The following is a 22,517-nucleotide window of genomic DNA, read 5'->3' as shown; positions in this document are numbered from 1 at the left end:
AATGAAACGAGACGGTGCGAACAGTTCTTGGTGAACTATGAAGCGCTCATGCACCCTGAAGTATTGTTAGCATTACCGCAGGACGGAAAGCGTGGGCCTACTGGAAGCCAGCACACGCCATTTGGTTTAATTTAGCTTTGAACCTTATGTGAAGAGAGAGAAGAAAGATTTCCCCAGCCTGCGGTGGGTTATTTAACCCCGACAGCCCAGACAGTGAGTTGGAAGCTTCTGGAAGATGAGCCCCATTCTTTGTAGGTTATCAGTCATGGGGGTCCTCCCTGACTCAGTCAGAGCTATGTAGGAGAGAAAAGGTGGCTGAGGAAATTGACGGGGACAGGACTGCTCAAGATGCAGTCGGGGAGCTCATATCTGAGTCTGGAGTGCTGCAAACAGATCAAGGTCAACGTAGATGGGGAGGACACATAAGCCAGAGCTCTCTTTTCTTCCAGCTGCCCAGCCTCTCCATGCCAGCCTTGCTTATGGCATGCTGGGAATATGGGCTTCCCTCACGCCCCATAGCCTCCAGTCATCCAGGCTCTTGAGCCCCATGTTACCTGTACTCTCTATGACCTTCCACAGATCTGAGCTCAGGAGAACGCCAGGGCTCCTCTGGATGTTCTGGAAAACACGCTGATTCGGGGGGAAAGAAGCAAGAAGCCAGTGAGGACTCAGAGGACGTAGACGGGAGAGGTTCTGAAACTCTATTCTTCATCCCCAGAGGAGGTCTTACTAAAGTGTGCAAGGAGCCAGCGTACGGAGAGGTAGAGGAGGGGATGGGGCAAATGGGAACAGCCACACCCTTTAAGTCCATCAGTCTGGTCACAGCTGGGCCTGAAACTCCCCTCCTGCAAGCAGCTCTCCTTTCCTCTTCTCACTCCAGACACATGGGACATGTGGGCCATCTCTGGGAAGGCACAGGGTTTCTCTCTAGTCCAGTGGTTCTCAACCTTCCTAATGCTGTGACCCTTTAACACAGTTCTTCATGCGGTGGTGATCCCCAACCATAAAATTATGTTCATTGCTATTTCCTAACTGTAATTTTGCAGTTATGAATCGTAATGTAAATGCTTTTGGAGACGGAGGGTTGCCAAAGGGATCGTGACCCACAGGTTGTGGAACCTTTGCTCTCAAGTGTTTCTGGCCAGTTGTGGTTAAGAGCACAGATGTAACAGATGATCTGCCCGGGCTGAATTTCCAGCTCAACTATTGACGGTTGTGTAATGAAATCCTCATCAAGTTACCTCATCTTTCTAGGCCTTGGTTTCCTCTTATCTAGTACAGGGCTAGTTACAGTGCCTGCCTGCCTCCTAGGTTTGTTACAAGAAGCTGAGGAGCAAACATCTCTGAAGTACAAATCCATAAAGTGCTTGTCATTCACTAACACCTAAGTGTGCGTGCTCATGTATGAATCCTCTCCCTTGTCATTAGTGAGTGCTGTATAGAAAGCACCATCAGTGGTTTAGAGCAGTGTCCTGGCCCAAGCATGGCTGCATAAAGCAGACCACAGCCGCCACTGTTGGACCAACCACTCTTGCATTGACTGGAGACTTTTTTCTTCTCTACCTGGTGCTCACTGTAATCCTGGTCCCTGGCGCACTTCCTAGATGAGGAAATTGACCTTCAAGCAGGTGAAGTCCTGGTCTTGGATTAAATGGGCAGTTGCCCGGGACTGAGCACAGAGTGCTTGACTGTGGTCAGTACCCTGCTGGCTAATGAGAGCTTTTCCATGTCCAAGTAGCCAATACCAGGTATGCAAGGCAAGGGCAACTGGGTTGGGGGGGGTGTCATGATTATAGAATGACAGCTTGAGAAGCTCCCCTTGCCCTTATTTGGTTACTTGTAGGTTCAAAGACAGACTTCATGTGATTTCCATTACATTATCTCATTCATTTAGTAGCTGATTCGCTAGGTCACCTATTGAGCTATTCTGAACACTGCTGTGTCACATACACCATGGAAGTCTCTGGGGAAAGATGAACACAAGGAAGACCCTGCCCTTGAGGACCCAGCAATATAAGGTAGGAGGAGCCTGTTGTTATGGAATATTAGTTGAAGATGTGTTATGTATTTGTTGAAGAGTTGTTACATTTGTTTATGCTGTGGAGCATTTGTTCAATGATGCAGAGGTGTGTTGCATTCTTTTGTGTTGCATTTGTTTAACTCTGCGAAGCTGTGTTACTGTGCCTGTCTAAAACACCTGATTGGTCTAATAAAGAGCTGAATGGCCAATAGCAAGGCAGGAAAAAGGATAGGTGGGGCTGGCAGGCAGAGGGAATAGATAGAAGAGAGAAGAGGGAAGAGCAAGAATAAGGAGGAGAGGAGGATGCTGGGGGGCCAGCCACCCAGCTACCCAGCCACCCAGCTCAACACAGAATAAGAAGGAAAGAAAAGATAGAAATAGAGAAAGGTAAAATCCCAGAGGCAAAAAGTAGATGGGATAATTGTTTAAAAAGCTGGCTAGAAACAAGCCAAGCTAAGGCCAGGTACTTACAAGTAATAATGTGTCTCTATGTATTTATTTGGAAGCTAGGTGGCAGGTCCCCAAAGAGCAAAAGAGAAAAGAATAAAAAGCAAACAACTACAGCTTGTCAAGCATTCTAGTGTCTGGTGAGAAGTCCAGTGGCCCCCTGTCAGGGATCAGATGATGCATCTTGGCATAGTGACACAGGGGTATTTGATTTAGTCTTTCAAAATGTTCAGAGATAGTGACATGATTAGACATATTGGTGCCCTCATTTTTTAAAAAGCAGCTTGTATGAATGTATATGTTCATATGATTGATGTATTGCCTTTTTTATTTATGCACTCATTTGTTTATTTGATGTAGGGCTTCTCTATGTGGCCAAAGCTGGCTTCAAAGTCATAATCTTCCTGCCACAGCTTCCTGAGAGCTGGGATTACAGATGTGCCCATCATGCCTGGCCAGATTACACTTTTATTTAGTGTGTATAAATGTGCCTATTTTGGACACACTCTGGAACATATTAACTGGGTCTTAATACTTTCCCTTTGGCTAGATCATGTTTTCTTATTTGAGTTTTTTTTTCTCTCTTCTATGTTCTCTATTGTCAATAGGCACCAGTTTTAAAATAAAGTTCTTTTTAACTACAAAATTTTAAGGTAGACAATGTGGCTTGACCTACAGGTATCAGCTAGGTGAGGAGTCAGAAAAGACAGTAATCAGGTCATAGAGGAAGGGCAGGCCAGAGGAACAAAGGCATGGGGCTAATAGGGGATCTTAGAGTTGGGTTTCAGAGCAAGTAGGATTTGGTGATATTTTATTTGTACTGAAATGTGATTTTATTTGTATGTTAATAAATAAAGTTGCCTGGGGGTCAGAGCTAATAGCAAGCCATAGCAGGAGCTGGGCAGTGGTGGTGCACGCCTTTAATCCCAGCTCTTGGTAGGCAGAGCCAGGCAGATCTCTGTGTGTTCAAGGATACAGCCAGCATGGAGACACACGCCGTTAATCTCAATACTAACCATAGAAGACCTGGAGGTCTGTACAGACAGGCAGTGACGAGGAGATCATGTGGTTGGGTTTACAACCAATGAGAAGTCAATAAAAAGGATAAACAGACAGGAAGTAGCTCTCTTGCTGAAGAGGACAACAGCAGCAGTGAAGGGTTTTTAGCTCTGACCTCTTGGGCTTTCATCTCTGCATTGGCTCTGTGTTTCTTATTTAACAAGACCGTTCATCTACAATAGGATGTGTAAAAAATGACATCTTCTGGACTTAAAGTTAGAGGCTCAACTTAGGAGGTCTGTGTGCTACTTTGATGCATGTAGACTTTGTCCTGAGGACCATGGGAGTCCGTAGGCCAACCTCATCTCTGTTGGTAGGTCTTCCCACAGAGGCATTGGGATAGGAAGAGATGGGTTCAGACTAATGAACGTTTCCATATGTATCAGGGCAGTTCTAGACACTGTCCATGGTAACCTCTTTCTCCAGCCTCTTAGAACATTCCTCATCCTGCCTCTCTGTCAGCACAGCACTTCAGTGGCATGTATGTCTCCCTAAACCAAATGTGAGATGACTTTGTGAATGAACTGATGCTTCCCATCCTTTCACATCCCAGTGTGGGACATCCAATCAACATTTGCTCAGCTAGGTTAAATAAGGGCGTTAGTCAGGTCATAGAGAGCGTGACCATACCTGGCAGTGGATAAGGCGACTCCATAGTCGGGCAAACTCGTCTTGATCCAGCCGCCCATTCACCTTCAGCTGGAGGAGGAGTTAAGTGCCACGCAGTCCAGAGGGCAATGGGGAAGGGGAGTTGTTTGTCCCTCTAACAAAGCCAGGGCAGTTTTGTCCTTCAGCTGTGTGTAACCCAGCGCCATGTTGGCCCCATGCCAGCTGGCTCCCACTCGATCTAAAGGTGACCTGCTCCAGATTTGTTTTACAAAATAAAATGTGTTGTTAAAAGGAAGGCGCCCTGAGAAAGAGGCGTCAGTTTTGGTTATAGCCAGCAGAAGAGAGGGACGGACCCCCTACCCCTGCCACGACATGGCCTTCACCAGTTGGGCTGGGTTCCTGGGCAGGGGAGGGTGAGGAGGAGTGTGCAGGGGGCCTTGCAATGTAGAAGTAGTGTGGATAGGTAAATGTGCCATCCCTGGGCCATGTGTGTAGCATGGGATACTTCCCCTGCCCGCCCCCCCCTTATAGTAGGCAACTAATGCAGGAGAGATAATGGAGCTATGAGAGCACCCTACGCCAGCACTCAACCCTAGGGGAGGCCCTATGTGTAGTTCCACAGTACAACACAGTGCACGGGTCTTTTCTATCCTTTTCTTTTCTTCCCCTAGCTGGGTGCCCTGGCCACGGGGCTGCAAGGGCCATTTGGATTCCTCTGTGCCTCTGAGTGACTCCAGACCACAGCCGGCGAAGACAGCACTGATTTATGATTTCATCAAGAAGCCTTCTTGTTCTACAATAGCTGGCTTCGCATTCACAATCGAGCCTTGTTAACCAGTGTGAGAGGGGGTGATCTGTCTCTCTCTCGGGAGACAGCCACAGCCTGGGGAGGAGCTGCCAGGCTTGGGATCCATCCTACGTGGCCAGTGTCTCTCTGGCCTGGACAGAGAGAGGTTGGGTAGAGGAGAAAGGCCTTTTGGAGAGGGTGTTAAGAGGAGAATTAAGAAATTAAAATTTGATTCCTGGTCCTGTTCCTCGTGGCCACGGAACTAGGCTAGCCACCAAATTGCCTCAAGGCCACCGTCAACTCATACAAAAAAAAAAAAAAAAAAAACACCATGTGAGCCACAAGGGGGTGCCACTGCTGTGCACTGTAGATGAAGGAGGTTTGAGAGTTCCCAGGGGCTATCTTTTTAAATTGGTGGCCGTCTGAGTAAGGAATCCAAGCAGTGGCGATTTCTCCAGCGCTGAAGGAAAGGGCCAAAGGAAAAAGAGTTCCCATTGGAGGACGTAGTACAGGCTGAGGTTAGAACACAGACCTTGGAAGCTGAAACTTTTATTTCAGATCCATGTATAGCTTTCAACTAGCTGTGTAAGCTGGGCAAAAATACTTGACCTCTGTGCCTTTCACTGTCCGATGGGATAATAGCTGTTGAACCACATGGGCTGTTGCAAGCGTTACAAATGCACTTCCTTTGGATTCCCGGAAGTTTGGTCAGCAGTGGCTACTGCTATCGCTGCTGTGATGAGCTAAATTCTAGAGTAAGTTGGGAGAAAAGGCACAGGATCCATGTCCTGATCTATAATTAGAACCCCGGGTTAGCCCTCAGGGCAGGTGAGTTCCTCGGGCGGCAGGAGGGGATGCCTGCAAAGGATACATCCATCAGAGCCACGATACTTTGGCACTGGTCCAAGGAGAAAATGTCCCCTGGAGACCCTGTGGAAAGAGAAGGACTGAGGGTCCACTGAGGGAGCCCACATGGGAAACGGGGCCGGAGCCAGCACACCTCTGAGCTGACATACCTGTCAGGAACTCTTGGTTGAGAAGTTTCTGAAGTTGGGTGGCATCAATGTCCAGCCCCTGGTCCAAAACAGGAGAAAGATGGGGTGTGAGAGGGGAATCGGGAGCCAAGGGATAAATTCACCCAACTCTGTAGCAGCTCTCTGATGTATAAGCCTTTCCTTTCCATAGCATGTCTACTCACTCTTTGTCCTGGGCCTGCCCTGGGTTCTGGCCATGTTGCTAACCCCCTCCCTGACATCCATCATGATGGTTGGTCCTGACACTGGGCTCCGTCACACTGCTTCCTTCCATTTATTACTGGACAGAAAGCATACTTCTTCCTCCCTTTCTCACAGTGGCTGGCACAGGCAGATTGCCTTCAGGAGACCATCTCAGGATGACCAGTGCAGCCCTTTAGGTGTGTTCTCTACTTCAAGAAGGACTGAGAAGAAGTGATAACATTATGTATGCCTGCGTGTGGTAAGAGGAGCTAAACATACTCAAAAGCCAGGCTACTAGAAGCTGCTATCATGGAACACATCAAGCAGGTCTTCCAGGTATGGAGGCTTTCCTTAGATTAAAAGCAGAAAGCAGCTAAGCTGGTGGGTAAAGAGGTTGTCTTCTAGGCCTGATCTCAGGAGGTGGTCATGGTACTAACCCTTCCCTGCAGACAGGCACTGGGCAGCCTGGTGGGCAGTGTCTTGGATGATAATTTTGCAGAGAAGCATGGCTGCTGTACTTGGGGGCGCTGGCACTGGAGTAAGGTTTCTCAGTGGGTAGACTTGGAGAGGGGCACTCCTTGGGGTCTCCTGAGACCGGCTCCTTACAGATACCTGCCCCCGCAGACCCCACACACTGTCCCTTTCTCCTCTTAGGGTTGGCAGTACCGCCTGCCATGAAAGCAGGAACAACCCCATATCCTGTCTTGTAGACCTACAGTGAGAAGCCCAAGCCTCTAAGATGCTAGTGTCTCGTGCTGGTCCTTAGGCCATTCTTCTAACCTCGAATAGTTTGCAAATATCAGAGAAATTGGCTTTGTGTGCCCAACATCAACTGAGTTTTTCTTCCAAAGAATCTTGTTTAGAAGTTGATATACTAAGGAGGGACTCGCCTTCATGGAATTGCCCACTAGCCAACAAGCTGAACAGAGCATGGACAACATCCACTTCTGTCTCCCTATAACCCACCCAGGGCACATTTGGACCAGGACCCCACATTCTGTCAGCCACCAGGAGCATTCGAGGAACTGATGGCCAGGATGGCCATGGTGGTTGCTCAGACAAGTTCCCTAAGAACTGTATGAATTATGGGACCCTCAAGGGTTGGGGCTGTGGTACTTCCAGATCTAAGTGAACTAGGTACTTGGGGGATGTCCTGGGAGTTTGGGAAACGCTTGCCAATTGAATTCATAAAGGATGGTGGTTATATTTGCTCTGTCTAATCCTAGGGCCCAAATGCACAATTCCTTTCTGACAAGCAGGCCTGTTTATACCATTCCCACTGCCATGGCTAACAAAAACAACTCGTGGCAATGGGTGCTAATAAATGACTGTGCTAATAGAGCTGGTTAAACCAATGGGAGATATCAGGAGGAAAGAGACAGTGAATGCATGAGAAATGGCATTGCTTAAAATTTCTTGGGTGGTCACAATCTCTGAGCATAGTCTGCATGTAGTACAGGATGCTGCCAGAATGCCTTGCTCAAGGATGCCTGCCTAAGAGGTACCCTAGGCACAAAACTGTATTAGTATCTTATCCTAATTCTGACCAGTGTCCAGTACCAGCAACAGTCACTGTAGGGGGAGCCAAACATTTGGCTGTCTCTTGGAAAAGTCCTGATTAGGGAGCCTGTGCCATCCCATCATATGACAAATTATATTTTTATTTTCGAAGTACAGGTACATGGACCTGTGTGAAAAATGTGCCACCTGCCCTGGAGAAGCTTGGTCTCAGGCATCCTAATCAGGTCCTGCTGGCCACCTCAGAGCAGCTAATCCAAGCTTGGGTGTCTGCTCCAGGGGATCTAATCTGTCTTAATTCAACCTGACAGAAATGATTGAGCACCTCCTCTGGGCCAAGGACAGTGATCGGTAGTTGGGGACAAGGAATGCATATGAAATCGTCTCTGCCTTTGGGGATCCAGACGGGGGACAATGGTCTTCTGGGTCAGTCTTGTTTCAACAAGAGCTGGCCTGAATTTTGGGCTAATGCCGATGGACTGCTCTTTGCAGCACTCACCCCCTCACTCCAGCTACCCTCTTCATCTGCGCCCCCCTCTTTTGCCTGTGGGTCCAACCTGTACCTGAGATACCACTATGCCATTTAGCCCTCTGAGTACAGAAGCACGGAATGGAATCCTTCCTTTCTCGGCCTCTGCTTGGCCCACGGTACACAAAATCATCTGTACCCACTTCCTGCATCCCACACCGACACCGTTATTAATGGTAAAAGGCCCATACCACGGAACCATTGGCAGCTCTTTTATCCCGAGGAGTCAAGGAGTTCTTTATAGCAGTTTATTAAACCATTAGGAAAGCCCCGTGTGCACATAGGTGGCTTGGCAGGAAGAGAGCCGTTGGGGCTTTCTGAAGCTGGCCAGCTCTCGGGAGGAACAATGCCAGGTTTGGGGGTGGAGGGGGGGGGCGATGGCCGAGCCAGAGAAAGAAAGGTTTCAAGGGGTGCTGCCAACTGCTTGTCTAAAGGCTTAAGCCACAATATATCCTTTACACACAGCCCATAATTATCCTCTACCTTCTTAAGCTCTCTGTTCCAATGGGATTCCACCCACATCGGGACATCCCTTGTCTCTGGCGCTCGGCAGCCAGAGCATCTGGGGACGGTCCAGGGACAGAAAGTGGCTGATAAGATCAAGCCCTCTTCACTGTGTGCATTCTGACAAGTGACTGGAGAAGTCTCTGCCCCTGGATTCCCTCCCCCCAACACCCTATAAGTAAGGTCCGTGGGTGTAGATAACATACCTGATCCACGTATCTGTAGAAAATGCTTTTGGGGGATCCATTTTCTGAAAGACTCCCTAAATCAAAGGGAAAATAGTTATGTCAAATTTCTGGGGAAGAGGCCACTTACGTGGTACAGCTTTGTTTTCGTAAGACCTGGCCTGATTGAGGGGTATAATTAGCCTCACCTGATCTAAGATAGAAGCCTCACCTGGTGGTTGGAGAGGTGAGGTGGGGGAAATCAAACTTTAAGGGGATTTGAAAACTGAAGTGTGTTAGAAGGAAGAAACTTGAGTCCAGTCTGGTCTTTTGGGGTTGGCCTTCTCTTCTGCCCCACTCCTTAGAGCTACCAGAAGGCTGTCATAGCATCTCTGTCTTTCCTGGTCAACAGCAAGGCCAGGAGAGGAGAAAGAAGCCCTTGCGGGGATGTGACGTAGCTAACAAAGACAGCAAACAGGACCTGCACACCTACCTTAAGGGCTCTGAGGTTGAAACTGCTGCTCGGATTCCTAGAAAACCAGGGGAACAGTGTGACACAAATGACCCGCACTGTATTCCCAGGAGTCTACCTGTGGAGGGCACCCAAAGGCACCTAACATCTTCAGCAAGGGTGAGTGGAAGGCAGCCATGGCAGTAGACACATAATGATCATACGTCCATTTGAGGTGGACATGGTCTGGTTTGCTAACCACTGACTTGTGCATCCTGAGATGCACATGGGCAGTGATGTCGACTGCCAGGATGCAGAAGACTTTTGACTCATTCTCCACTCTGAACTGGCAGTGATGGCTACCCTTACATGTTCACTGTTAAGACCTCTCTGATTATAGTAACTCTTGCCTCAGGCTCCAAGGGACAGGACTTTTTGATCCCAATCTCAAGACCCTGTAGAATCAGAGTCCGTTTTTCAGATCACTCTGGCTTTCTGGTCTACCCCACATTCTGGCCATGTTTCAGACAAGTGAATATAATACATGGTATGACCTTCCCGTGCATATGACTAACAATGCTTATTCAACAAGCCCTGTGCTCTGCTATATCCCTGCTTCTTCTTAGCTCTTTCATTCTACATGCATGGTCTTCTCTCGAAGTTACCAACGTCTGTTTACCTTCAAGGACCAGCTCAAGTGCCATTTCCTCTGAGAAGCCTTTCCCAGTCCCTAAGGCCAGAAGGAGTCCCTCTACTCTGTCCTTTCATGCAGTTTTACATTGCTGTTGGGATCAAGTTATAGGTTCGTGGGCTTTCTCATTCCCCACCGCAGTGAGCATCTCAGGAGCAAGACTCATATTGTGTCCTTGGCATACCACATTCTGCAGAAGACACACAGAGCACTGCTCCTGAAGACACACTGGGATAGAATGAAACACTCAGGACCCCCGTGCCTCTATACCTGTCCTTGTCTGGCATTTTGAGGAATATTCGGAGCAGGAACTCAACTTCCTTGCGGTGTGCCGAGGGAACAATTACATAGGTCCCGGGGCTCAGATGGAAAGACTTGGTGAAGTTGCACTTGGATACATAGTCTATGCCCTGGGCAGCACTTCTAAATGGGGAGAAAAAGGCAGGTGGCAGTCTGTCCTGGAACTGCTGGAACTAGAAGAAACAAGATTATTGTGAGAAAGACCTCTCCATACATGAAACCTGGCACCAGGACCGTCACTGCGTTCTAGAGTTCTAGACCCTTCTCTGCTCGCCCAACCCAGCATTACAAGTCCTAGAAAAGGAGACAGTGGTGGCTCAGACCCAACATTAAACAAACGAACAACAACAACAAAACCCAATAGCATCTTATCTACCAGGTGTGTCCCACCTATAGTCTGTGGGTCCCAGGATAGCCAGGGATGTGGCCCGACACATTTATCGATGATAAAAATCATGTTGCAATGTCAAACGGTTGGACTTGGCAGATTCCAGGCCCCACGGTGGATGCACAAATATCTGACAGGTAATTTTATCTCACCAATCTACTAGCATCCTGGGGTTCTAGTTTCCTTTTTTATTTATGTGCAAAGAAGACGTGGAAATTAGTGACAGTGTCCCAGTGTTGAATTCCTTCTGGGGTCCTCACAGCTATGTCTCCTCTAAACCTTTAATCATATGCGCTGGGCTGCCACAGGACTGCAGGGTTGAATTTTCCTCTCTCCCTCGCTTTCATCTCTCCAGCAGAGCCTCGGGATTCCTTCTCATTGGAAAATAATGGTTCTCAATCATTTTCCTTTTATTTCAAATTTTCTTACAGATAAAACAATAAATATAACGCGATTCCTATTACCAGATGTCACATACATATTATATAATAAAAACCCCTTACTAAACAAATTTTCCTACTACATGTGAGGCATGGTGATTCCATTTAGAATGGCTATACAGCATGAAATGGTTATCGATGGGCTCTGCCTTGGGGGAAGAAGAGGGGGAATTGGGGAAGTTTGCATCAGGGGATAGGGCTAAGACCAGGCAGGAGGTGGGCCTCTGCCCCAGGTGTACAGCAGAGGGCAGGTGTAACCTCCAAAGCAGTTTTGCTGCTCTCAACAGCAGCCCTGTAAGTTTGGGGACCTGGTTTTCTTAGGTCCTTTGACAGAGGTAATGGTAGGGCCAGTTCTTTTCCCAAAGGGCAGCTCTGACCTCTGGCACTGGGTATAAGTGTGTGTGCAGAGGAGTGTGAGCAGCCTTCCTCCTACAAGCTAGGTTAGGATGGCCTTGGTTACCTGCCGCTCTCCCTTCTGCCCCATACTTTTTTTGCAGCCCTGTTCAGAGCAGCCTTGCTCAGGGGCCGTGAGAAGCGTGACTAGGGAGTGGTAAAGGCCTTGGTGTAGTGTATAGAGGAGCCTGCTACACGCAAATTCACGGCCAGGAAGGTCCAGAGCTGGCTCTATTATTCTAACAGTAGGGCTTGTACCATTTTCTCACTCAAGTCCCCGCTGTGTTTTGTGTTCTCCATCTCAGGGACCTGGAACTCTGATCCATTTCATTCACTTGAGAGCATCTCTCAGAACCCTTCTAGGTGTTCTCTTATGGTTGGGGTACCTAGGACCAGAGGTAGATCCCAAGCTCCAGCTCTGTGGCTGGGCCATGGCTAAGGGACAGACCTCTTTCCTGCCAACTTTCTATCTGTATTTCTAGGTCTCCCTGCTCTGGAAGATGCTACTCTAGACACTGTCTACTTCTTGGGACCTTGTAACAGCCTTGGGCTGGAGCACTGTTACCATTTACTGTCTATGGCCACATCTTGACCCTAGTCCATACACTATGTCTTCCTCTTGGCAACAGAGGAAGGTTACTGCAGACTTCACAGTCAGGGCAGGCTCTGTGCCTGTGAGGTTGTACCTTCAGAAGTCCATTGTCCCTTTCCATCTTTCCTTATAGCCTTCAGATCTTGTATCAATACTTGACCAGGTCAGGTCATTGGATATAAAAAGATATCCGATTGCTTATTTGAGAAGAGATAGGGGTATGTCCCGAAGCTCTATCTAGCCAGCAAGTGCTAGATTTGGGGACTGATTTAATAGTCTAAAGGTCCTCCCTAGGTACCCTTTACTCCCGCCATCATCTTAAATGCACAGAAACCCACTGGGCCAAGCTCCTCTAGGAGGACCAAATGCTTCAGGATGCTTTCACCATTGCAGCCCCTCTTGGATGTTATAGAGAGACGCCTAATGGGGTCCAACCCATATACCAAGACAACCAATCCTGACCTAATTCGTTGACCTGTTTGGAGATGCTAAACTGACAGCTGATTCAAGAATCAGCCAATTGGTGGACTTGGGGCACGTGGAGTCCCCAGTGTTGGAAAGAGGCATAACAGTTTACCAGGGGACAGCATCAGAAGTGTGGGAAGTCAGTGAGGACAGCAGTGGGCCATACCTGGGAGTCTACCTGTGGAAGAGAGGAAAAAAGGGCTTCAGGAAGACACAACAGAAAGACAACTGGGTCTCTCATCCTAGCGCACGGCACATGCTACTTCTCGTGTGGCCAGCCTGTCTGGTGTACGGGGTTTGTGTTAGGGGCGGGGATAGAGTCTTCGTTTGTGCGGAATTGTAGGAAAGGAAACCTAGACTTGTCGTAGGGAGCAGCAAAGGGTAGGAAACCGAAGAAGAAAGACATCTGAGAGGAGTGCAGCATCCCCTTTATGTCTTAGAGCAAGCTATGGTTATTGTTCAGAGTTATGACGGTAATATCGAAGGAAGACACCAATAGGACCGCAGATAAGACATAATCTCAGTCAAGTGCAGATTTCCCAAAGTCAAGTGCAAATCCCTCAATATGGAGGGCACCGATAGAAGACAAGTTTGATCCCCCCTGACTGTAAACATGACAGGTGTTTCTTCTGTGGATATGACCCTCCCCTTGTAGGGAATGCATGTGCACATAAGGATGGCGGGAAGCACCAAGGACAGAGCTCCATTTTTATGCCCCTCCACAATTTTCAAAGTCTTTCTGTGTGATCCGCTGGCTATTCAGCATAGTCCTATGAACAGATGCTTGGGTCCGTGTGTGGAAATAGAGGCTGGGCAGGCAAGAGGCAGAACAAGGAACAGGGCAAGCTGTGTTGCTTCCTTGGCAAGGAAGTCCCCCTTCCCATCCAGCACAGTCCTTCCCAGGTAGCCTGGGTTTTGATTCCTTTGCATTGGGAGATAGGGTGCTACACGTGCAGATTAACCCCTTTGTGGGTGTGATCAGACCCATAGATACTGGGAGGGAGGTGTCAAACCCTGGCTTGTGGGAGGACCTTTGGGGAGTGGGGATGAAACAGCATGGACTCTTGTCCCTTTTCTCTGTCCTGACTTTTGCCTGCCTGTTCACACACCGCTGGTATCCGGTTGATGTAAGACAGAATAGTGTGCCCACAGCTGCCGGGGAGGCTCACACTAAGCTGGGAACCCTATTTCAGCTGCATTAGCATTATAATCGCTCAGCCCTAGGGACTCCCATAAGCCTGGATGCTGGCAAACTAATTGTTTCTGGCTGGAATGCAAAAAGAACCAAAGTACCATTTTTTTTTTAAGATTAAAAAATTTATGTATGTGAGTGTTTGCCAGCATATATGGGTGTGCACCAAGTGCATGCCCAGTGTCCAAGAAGAAGGCATAGAAAACCCTGGAACTGGAGTTATACACGGTTGTGAGCTATCATATGGACACTAGGAACCCAACCTAGGTCCTCTACAAGAGCAGCAATCACTCTCAACCACTGAGCAATCTCTCCAGTCCCCGGAGAATCTTATGAGATACAGAGTGGCTTTGGCATTTAACTCAGTCAGGATCCTGGAAGGCCCACTGAGATCGCAGGAAGCCTGAGGAGGCCTCTGGTCCGAGTGCACTTTTGGTAAGTGTCACCTGAGAGATATGGCATCTCTGTGCCAAGGGGAGAAAGGAGCTGGGGAGAATTTTAAAGATGGAGTTGATTACAACCTCAGGATAGTTCCTGAACTATAAGCTTGTTTGTCCATTGGTTGTGGGTAGGATTATCTAGAAAATGAAGCTCAAATGGGAGATGAGAGCTGCGTAAGAAGACTCTAAGCTAGACACGAGCCTATAGACTGACCTATATGGCTACTTTTGGGCCAAGAGATTTGTTGTAAATGACACCTGCTTCTTCCTGCCTTTTCTGTTTAATTACTCAGTAGTTGGGTATCGGCATGAGCAGGTATGTGTGTATAGTGAGGTGGCAGGAATGGAGGTGAAAGGGGCACCCAAGTGGAAACGCCCAGGTCACAAAAGCTCTCCTTCTGCATCCGAGGCCTGGAGACAGGGAGTTATTTGGCTTTTTTAGCTACTGCCGTGGAAGCCCATGTGCTTCCTCCCACCAAAGAGGAGGCAGGAGCCGGATGGAGGATCAAAGGACACTAGTCTACTATTGCATCCTCAAAGGCAGGCAATGCCTGGGGCAACTTAAGTATTGACTGAATCCCAACAATCTCTTCTGCAGGAACTTGGACTCTTAAAGAATGAAGTAAAAGGGGTAGGAAGAAGCAAGAGTTCTGAACTATGTTAAGAGAGTGGAGCCCAACAGGCTCTCCTTGCAAGGCCAGAATCCTTGTTTCTCTGGTTGCTCTGGGTATCATGAGAAAAGCAAGTGTGTAAGCCCTGCTGAGAACCCTGGACCTGGGCTTACAGGTGCTGAGATCAAACTTTACCCATCACCCCCAACTGCTGGAAAGATGATTCTTCTTCTCTGAGTTCTGGGTTTCATGTCTATGAAAGCAGGGACGGCCATGGTTTTGAGGCACTAAATGAGAACACGCTTGTGGCTCTGCAGTGCCACATCCATGAGACCTTCTCACTAGCAAGAGACACAGCTGTGAGCAGGACAGTTAGTTCCCCATGAGCAGAGGAGGCAGGGAACCTGTCTGGCCATAAATGGGCTGAGGCCCATGTGTTTGAAATGTACTTTGTCTCAGTGAGCAATTATAGTTGTTTGGGAGGCTAATCCCACCTCTAGCCTAGTATGTCAACAGACGTCTGAGCTCTGTGGTACTCATTAAAGGGGACAGGTGTGTCTGACTGAGGGCTTGAAGGTCATCCGGTGCCCAGTCTCAGCATCACCGTTAATGCTGGCATGCCATTTCACGTCCCTTGCACTAGTTTCTCCAACTCTAATGTGAGGAGATAGACTACTAACATCACAGGGATTCACAGTCTTATTTGTACAATGAGGCTGTGGGATGTGAGAATCATTCACTCTGCCTTTGGGATGCTTTGAATTTCTTGGGAGAAGAGGCAGCTGAGCCATTAGATTTTCTTTGTAATTTTTTTTCTTTTAAATGAGTTCCTTAGTTATCTGTCTTCTCTCTCTCTCTCTCTCTCTCTCTCTCTCTCTCTCTCTCTTTCTCTCTCTCTGTGTAATTTTATTCAATGATTTAAATTTAATCAATGATTTTCAAAAATGACACACGCAGGCAGCCTCTGAGGACCTTGTTAAAATGCAGATCATTTCAGACTGCCCCTAAAATTCTGATTCAGGGAGTTGGGGACTGGCTCAAGGATCTGCATAATTCTAGAAGCTGGTCTCCTATTTGAGCACTTGAGACATAGGCCTTCTTCGATTCTGAAGCATACCTGAAAAGCTGTACCACACAAGTGGCACAGGTAAGGGGTATATGCCAGTTAAAAGATGGGCAAGAGGCTGGAGGGATGGCTTGGGGTTGAGAAAAAAATGCTGCTCCTGCAGAGTTCTGTTCCCAGCAGCTGCACAGGACAGCTCACAGCTGCCTGTAACTCTAGCTCCAGAGGGCTCCAACCCTCTTCTAGACTCCGTGGGCATCTGTACTCCCACATGCACACATCACCCACACATACATAAGAGAATAAAAAATTTTAAAAAATTGTCAAGTCTGATTCTCTTTTAGTTTAAATTTTTCTTAAAAATTTAGAGCTGGACACGTGAATGCTATAGAGCCTTTGAGCTTTTACGACTAAATCTTCCAGCTTGGCCAGCATCTCTATCTAGCTCCAAATGTACATAGTGTCTCTGAAGAGCAAGTCCCCGGACAGATCGAGCAGGTTGCGTACCTTGAACACCTGGAACTGTAATGGAAATATCTCCTCTTCCGTGTTCAGGCTCTGTGACATGATTGTAAAGGCCACAACAACATTGTTGCCGACTGTGGCCTCTTGAACACCAAAGAGATACTGAGTATCTCTGGCATGTCCTCCTAGAAGAGAATGAGTCATTACTAGAGCTCAGAAAAACACCACAGGGCTCCCAGTGCAGTACTTGATGGACTTGGGTTTTAATCTCTGTTTGGAAAGCTAAGGCCTAGGTCTGCCTCAGTCACAGTCAGTAGTTGTGAAACAAGTTCTTTAAATTCTGAGCCTCAGTCTCTTAGTCTCTTTCTCTTAAAAGCAGAGAGGGGAATATTATCCCTACTTGAGCAAAAATGTCTCCTAAAACTATAAATTCAGCCCCGTGTGTGTGTGTGTGTGTGTGTGTGTGTGTGTGTGTGTGTGTGTGTGTGTGTGCATGTTTGTGGAGGCCAGAGGCCAACCTCAAGTTTCATTTCTCAGGTTCTGCCCACTGTTTGGTTTGGTTTCGTGAGGCAGGGTCTCTCAGTGGCTTAGGGCTTTCCAGCAGCAGGCTAGGCTGGTTGGCTAGTGAGCCCCAGGAACCTACCTATCTTCACCTCCCCCAGTACTGGGATTATAAGAGCCCACCATCATGGCCAGCTCTAAGTGCTATTTATAAGTACAATTACAGACTCTCCAAGTATACATGGACTTACTGTATTGGCAATAACCATGAGAGCCTTGAATGGCATCAATCACCAAGCACCAGTAAAGATAGCAGGAAAGAGGTGGTAGGAAGGTGGTCTACAGTGCTCTTATGTTGAGGCATGCTTAGTGAAGCCAGAGCCAAGAGGAGAGCTCACATGGAAACTACTAGACTCAAATGCATAATGCAGCAGGGCAGTCAGGACATGATATTCTTCAGAAGGCATGGGTCACAACTAGAGAGCTCTGGAGGATGAGTAGGGGCACAGATGATGATCATGGTCATGGCCTTGCTATGATGAGGATTAAAAAACACTTAGCAGCATAGAGCAGGCACTCAACTGCTACCCTTCCTTCTCTTCCTTATAAGGTATTGCTGTAAATGGTCTTGCTGTGTAAATCTGGTTACTCCACTAATGCACGTTATAGCCAAGGAAAGGGCTTTTGTGGTGTGGTCAGCCAGGCACCGCTTAGGGAGATAAGTAAGAATGACTCAGGAGTTCCATTTAGTCTGCGCGGCCTCCTTGGTGATAAGGCTTTCTGGGTAAAGTGATCAAAAGAGCCTGGAGATAAAGAGTGAAGGCTACTTTAAGGTCTGGCTGGGGTCCTTCAAGACGACCTTTCTGGACAGGTAAGCGTAAACGTACATTCTCTCACACAGCCATGCTTAGAGCCTCTTTTCTGGAGGACGTGCTATCTCAGACCCGACGCCACAGGAAGCAGTTCCAGTCATCGGCGTCACAAAGGGAACGCGATGGACAGCGAAAGGTCATGACAGAGGTGCCTGCCGTCACTAACTCATGAGCCGGACAGGACTCTTTACCCTGTGTCTGGCTAGTGCTTCTGTGGGTTCAAGGGGGGCAAGCAGGGATTGCTATTAATACTCTTTACTGCTGTGGAGGCTGAGGACAGAGAAAACAGTGACATTCCCGGGCACAAAGCTAATGTGTGGACATGATGATGGTTTAACCAGGCTCTTAATTCCTTTCCCATGCTCTTTCCACAGCCTTCCCTCCTGTCTTGGGTGTTCACTGGAGAGCAGAGAGCCAGCTCTCCACCCTGGATGTGGGTGGAGCTGAGTCGCAGGACCTGCAGGGTGTGGAAGCCCGGAGAGGTCTTTACCCCCTCCCCCCCTCCCCACCCTGTCCACCCCTACTAGCAGCCATTGTGCTTGGGGAAGCGCTGCTAGTTGGCCCTTGAAGCTAACTCCTTTGCTTTCTTCAGCAGGCTAGTGGTCTAACCAGAGGGAAGAGTCAGAGACAAGTCAGGGCAGAGCTAGGGCTGACAGCTGCTGGGCTAGCAGAATGACCACCTGCCATGTTTCCAGAGATCACTTGGTTCTTAAACATCATCTGGCGCCATCTTTCATTGGGTGTGACTCCATGATCCGGGGTGATGGGGATCTGGTTACAGATGAACAGGCATGAGAAGTTCTCTTGGAAATCTTGACACGACATCCTGTGGAAAGCAGACACATGGCTCAAGTCACCTACGGCTTTGTCCCCTACCAGGGTTTGGCTTCCTACCCCTTCACTGTGTCTCTCCAGTCAGCAGAAGTGCCTAGGTGTTGACTTACCATAGGCCTACCCAAAGACCAACGTCTGTCTCTGGCACACTTGGTGTCATGTGCTTCTGCCCTGAGAATCTCCTCTCATGCTTGGCAGGGCAGTGGTGGAGACAAGTCTGGGTATTGTGTCACCTGGAAAAACTACTTACCCAACCCAATAATCCAACCCAGTCCTTTTAGGATCAGTGGAACAGAGGCCAGGCTCTCTCCATACCTGGTCGGTCACCCTGTAAGCCATCTTGCCTTTCCTAACTGCAAATCCATTGCCAATGTCTTTAAGAAAACCCATAGGTGCCACAGCAAAATCCCAGCCTTGTGCCAGGATTAAAATAGAGATATTGGGGAAGATTAGCCTTTCTAATTGACACCTGTCTCTCTGCTTCTTAGGAACCACAGACCTAGGCTTTCTTTCATTATTTCACACATGGTAAATTCCTTTTTCAATTTGTTTTCATACAGTGTATTTTGACCATGTTCTTACCTCTTCTCCAACTCCTCCCTACTGCCCTACCCTCCCAACATCATGTCTTTTCTCTTTCTCAAGAAAAGAACAAAACAAAAAATGAAAATCAAAAAAGACAAACTAAAAAAAAAAAAAAAAAAAAAACAAAACCCAAACCAAGCATGCTAAAAACTAGAGTCTGTTGGTCTACTATTTCTTGTCAAGTGGCTGCCCTGGAGCATGGTTGGTATGCCCAGTGACACTCCATTGCAAAAAACAAATATTCCCTTTCTTGGCAGGTATTAATTGAAAAGGTTTCTTGGTTAAGGGTGGGACTTTGTGTCCACTTCCTCTTCTCAGTGTTGGGATTTTGTCTGGTTTGAACCTGTATTGGGTTTGTTTATGCTGTCATAGCCATGCTTTCTCAAGTTCATTTCCTTTCTTCTGTTCTCTAGGGAGCAGCTGAGGTCCCAGCCAGGCTTATTCTATAGATCTGTCCTGCTGTTTCTCTTTGTTTTCATATATACGTGCTATATCTCACCAAAATATGTCACCAAGTAAACCAGAGAACTCTCCAGGAAATGGTTATCTTTTCTAAGATGTGCACGTAAGGCATGGCATGTATTTTCAAAATAGTGAGTCTTGAATAGTTTCTAGCTAAGGACAGTAATATCCATCCAGGGCCAGGCTGGAAGATTCACTTCTAGTTACTCTTTTGGGAGTCTTTCCAAAGCAAACTGGAGCTGCTGAGTCCCTATTGATAGAAATCAGAGGTGACAATCAGGCCTCCAAATCCAAACCTCTGAGAAACTACCTTTTTACTGTCAAGATATCCAGGAGATCCCAGTGTCTCATCTCCAAGATAACCTTCCCACCAAGGAGAGAGGGCATAACCAGCTGCCATTCAAAGCTATTGTGCCTTGGGACAGAAAATAGGCTCCCTCTAAGCAGGTCTTTGCACCACTGATTTCCAACCTCACCAAAGTTTAAGGGAAGCCGTTAGGATGGAGGGCTTGGGAAATGGAGACTTCAAACATCCTTAAAGAAAGTACCAAAACTCGCCATCATCCTTGTTCTCATACAGCTGGCTTTTCCGAGGGTCGTGGGTTTCCTCCCACTCCTGGGACCTGAGGATGGAGAGAAAGACCACAGAGTGAGACCTCTCCACATCCCTGCAAGAGGCCCACGGTGACCTCAAGTCACCTGCCCACTTTTGTGAAACTCTAGAATACCCAACATCTGCCCTTTAGGATCTGGCTTTTCCCACTCAATATGCTAGTCTCTAGTTCTGTCCATTTTTTTTTTTCTAATAGCGTGTTTTAAACTCTACTTTCTGGCCAAATAAAGCTCCATTGTGTATATAGACCACATTTTATTTACCAACTTATATGTTGGGGGCTGCCTGGACTGATTCCATAAATTAACAATGGGAAAGGGGAAGGTAGACATGAGAGGGTAATAAAGTGGGGCAATGATCAAAATACATCTTACACATGTATAAAGACGCCACGATTTGTACAATTAACGTACACTAATAAAGACTACCTCCTATCTTCCTCCACCTCCTTCTTCTACTTCCTCCTGTTACCGAGCTGGAACACAAGAACCTTTTGCTGTCTCTACTTCCTGACAGTCCCCAAATATTACTCATTTACTGACTCTCCCTCCTCGGCCCATCTCACAGACGCCCTGGTCCCACTCCTCCGTCGGTTACCCTAGTTCCGCCTACCTCTCCGTCCCTCGTGGACATGCCGTTGATCTCCCTGCACATAGTCCTCCTGCCCACTTTCCTACCCCTTCTCCACACAGCCACCGAAACAAGCCCTCCAAAAGCAGGGGCTCGATCATGTCACGTGCCTGCGCACAACATGCTGGTGGCAGCCAGTTACTGCCAGGGCAAAGTTCAGACTCCTTAAGAAAACCGCGGCCTCTGCGGACCTCTCCAGGTTTAGCTGGGCTGCTCCAGCCCCACCCCCACCTTTGAAGGTCCTTTCCAGCGATCATTCATTTCCTTAAAGAGGGTGATCCTCCCCCCTCCCCTTCCCCACACGCACCTCTTGGCTTTCATCACAGATGATGCTCCTGCATCAGGAACACTCCTACCCCTGCTAACCTGCTACCTCTCACGCATCTTTTCACCTAAGGGGGACCCTGCGTGAGAAGCCTGGCTAATGCTCACACGCCCATGCTGAGACCTGGCCCTTCCTTTGGGCTCCCGTACACCTAGTCCTCTGTGTAGCTATTCCTCCATTGCTTTGTCTTTCTTTCTCTTTTTACACTCCAGATGCCCAGAGAGCAGTGGCCTTGCTTTCCGAGACACTATCACAGGCACCTCACACACCATGACACCTACTCCACGCAAGGACTTTCGTCTTTTTTGCTTAGTTAGCTACACTACAGAGATGATGCATTCCAGAAGCAAGTCCTGGGGTGTGATGGGAAAGAGACCCTTCTAGGCAAAAGGCAATAGCTGTTCTTCATTCAGCTTGTGCTTTAGAGGAGAGGCAAGCTCCAGGTTCCAGGCCCCAGAGGCCTAACAGTTTAATGAGATCTTTCCTATAGAGGAGCTTGTATTGAGAGCCCGGGTCACCTTTGTGTCAGGACAGCAAGGCAGAGACCACCACCCAGGCTTCCGGCGGCTGGCTGAAGCAGTCAGATGTGTTATTGTAAAATGGCAATTTTATAATTAAGCGATAATTACATTTTCTGCAGTGTGTAAGGGAAAATAAATGTAGTGTAAATCAATACGCTATTGATTCATGCAAGTTTGCCTTTAAGTGTGTGCGACTGAAATTTCAATTATGGCTGAGATTAAACCATCCGGCTCTCGCCATCCGTCTCCATTCCTAAGGAGTAGGGAAGAAATCGACCACCTGCATAGAGACAGTGATTATGCGGTCCCCACCACTTCCTTCCAGCCTGGTTCTGGGGAGAGAGGGGGGCTGACAGCCAGGGGACTTGATCCTACAGGGTGGACACTGCTCTGTACACACACTCCTGTTTAGAGGCCCCACCCATGCTCATTCTGGTAGGGTTTGAATCCAAGATTCAGGCCCCTCTTCCCCATCCTTGCTTCCTCTGCGATAGCCCAGCAGTTTCCTGGCTAGGGAGAGGGGCCCTGCCTCGCTTCTCTTCTGAAGCACACCCCATACCCTTGTCACAAGGACACCTCCTGTTCATGGCCATCTGTCACACTTTCCCTAATATGTTTACCCACAGGACCTTTTTCTTCTCTGAGTGCCATGTCCCTTGTGGCCTTCACTGGTCATGGAAAACCAAGGGAAATATTAACCATTTTGAGTTTATTGTCTGCCCTCACCTTAGGGAACTTGTTGTCAATGGTCTGACATGTTCTATTTCTACCTGCCAATCAAAATATCCTCTGGGCCACATTCAGCAGTTTGGGGTGCTGGGCACGGAGA

The 22,517-nt window shown here is 47.9% G+C and overlaps 1 protein-coding gene across 1 annotated transcript in view; it reads right to left on the bottom strand.

Moving 5' to 3' along the window:
• Positions 1 to 22,517, bottom strand: part of Capn13 (calpain 13) — a 60,942-nt gene that overhangs the window by 4,771 nt on the left and 33,654 nt on the right. The window contains exons 9-19 of the mRNA XM_037198051.1: positions 20,148 to 20,222; positions 18,399 to 18,544; positions 16,384 to 16,530; positions 14,981 to 14,985; positions 10,267 to 10,469; positions 9,344 to 9,384; positions 8,897 to 8,952; positions 5,939 to 5,996; positions 5,794 to 5,852; positions 4,157 to 4,225; positions 555 to 630 (exon numbers count right to left, since the gene is read on the bottom strand). Coding sequence (XP_037053946.1) covers positions 555 to 630; positions 4,157 to 4,225; positions 5,794 to 5,852; positions 5,939 to 5,996; positions 8,897 to 8,952; positions 9,344 to 9,384; positions 10,267 to 10,469; positions 14,981 to 14,985; positions 16,384 to 16,530; positions 18,399 to 18,544; positions 20,148 to 20,222 — 935 coding nt within the window. The remainder of the gene's footprint in view (positions 1 to 554; positions 631 to 4,156; positions 4,226 to 5,793; positions 5,853 to 5,938; positions 5,997 to 8,896; positions 8,953 to 9,343; positions 9,385 to 10,266; positions 10,470 to 14,980; positions 14,986 to 16,383; positions 16,531 to 18,398; positions 18,545 to 20,147; positions 20,223 to 22,517) is intronic.

This window comes from Peromyscus leucopus, chromosome 22 (genome assembly GCF_004664715.2).
Source record: "Peromyscus leucopus breed LL Stock chromosome 22, UCI_PerLeu_2.1, whole genome shotgun sequence".
In the NCBI taxonomy this organism is placed as follows: domain Eukaryota; kingdom Metazoa; phylum Chordata; class Mammalia; order Rodentia; family Cricetidae; genus Peromyscus; species Peromyscus leucopus.
Note: the sequence above shows the minus strand (reverse complement) of the source record. Positions and strands in the feature narration are given on the sequence as shown.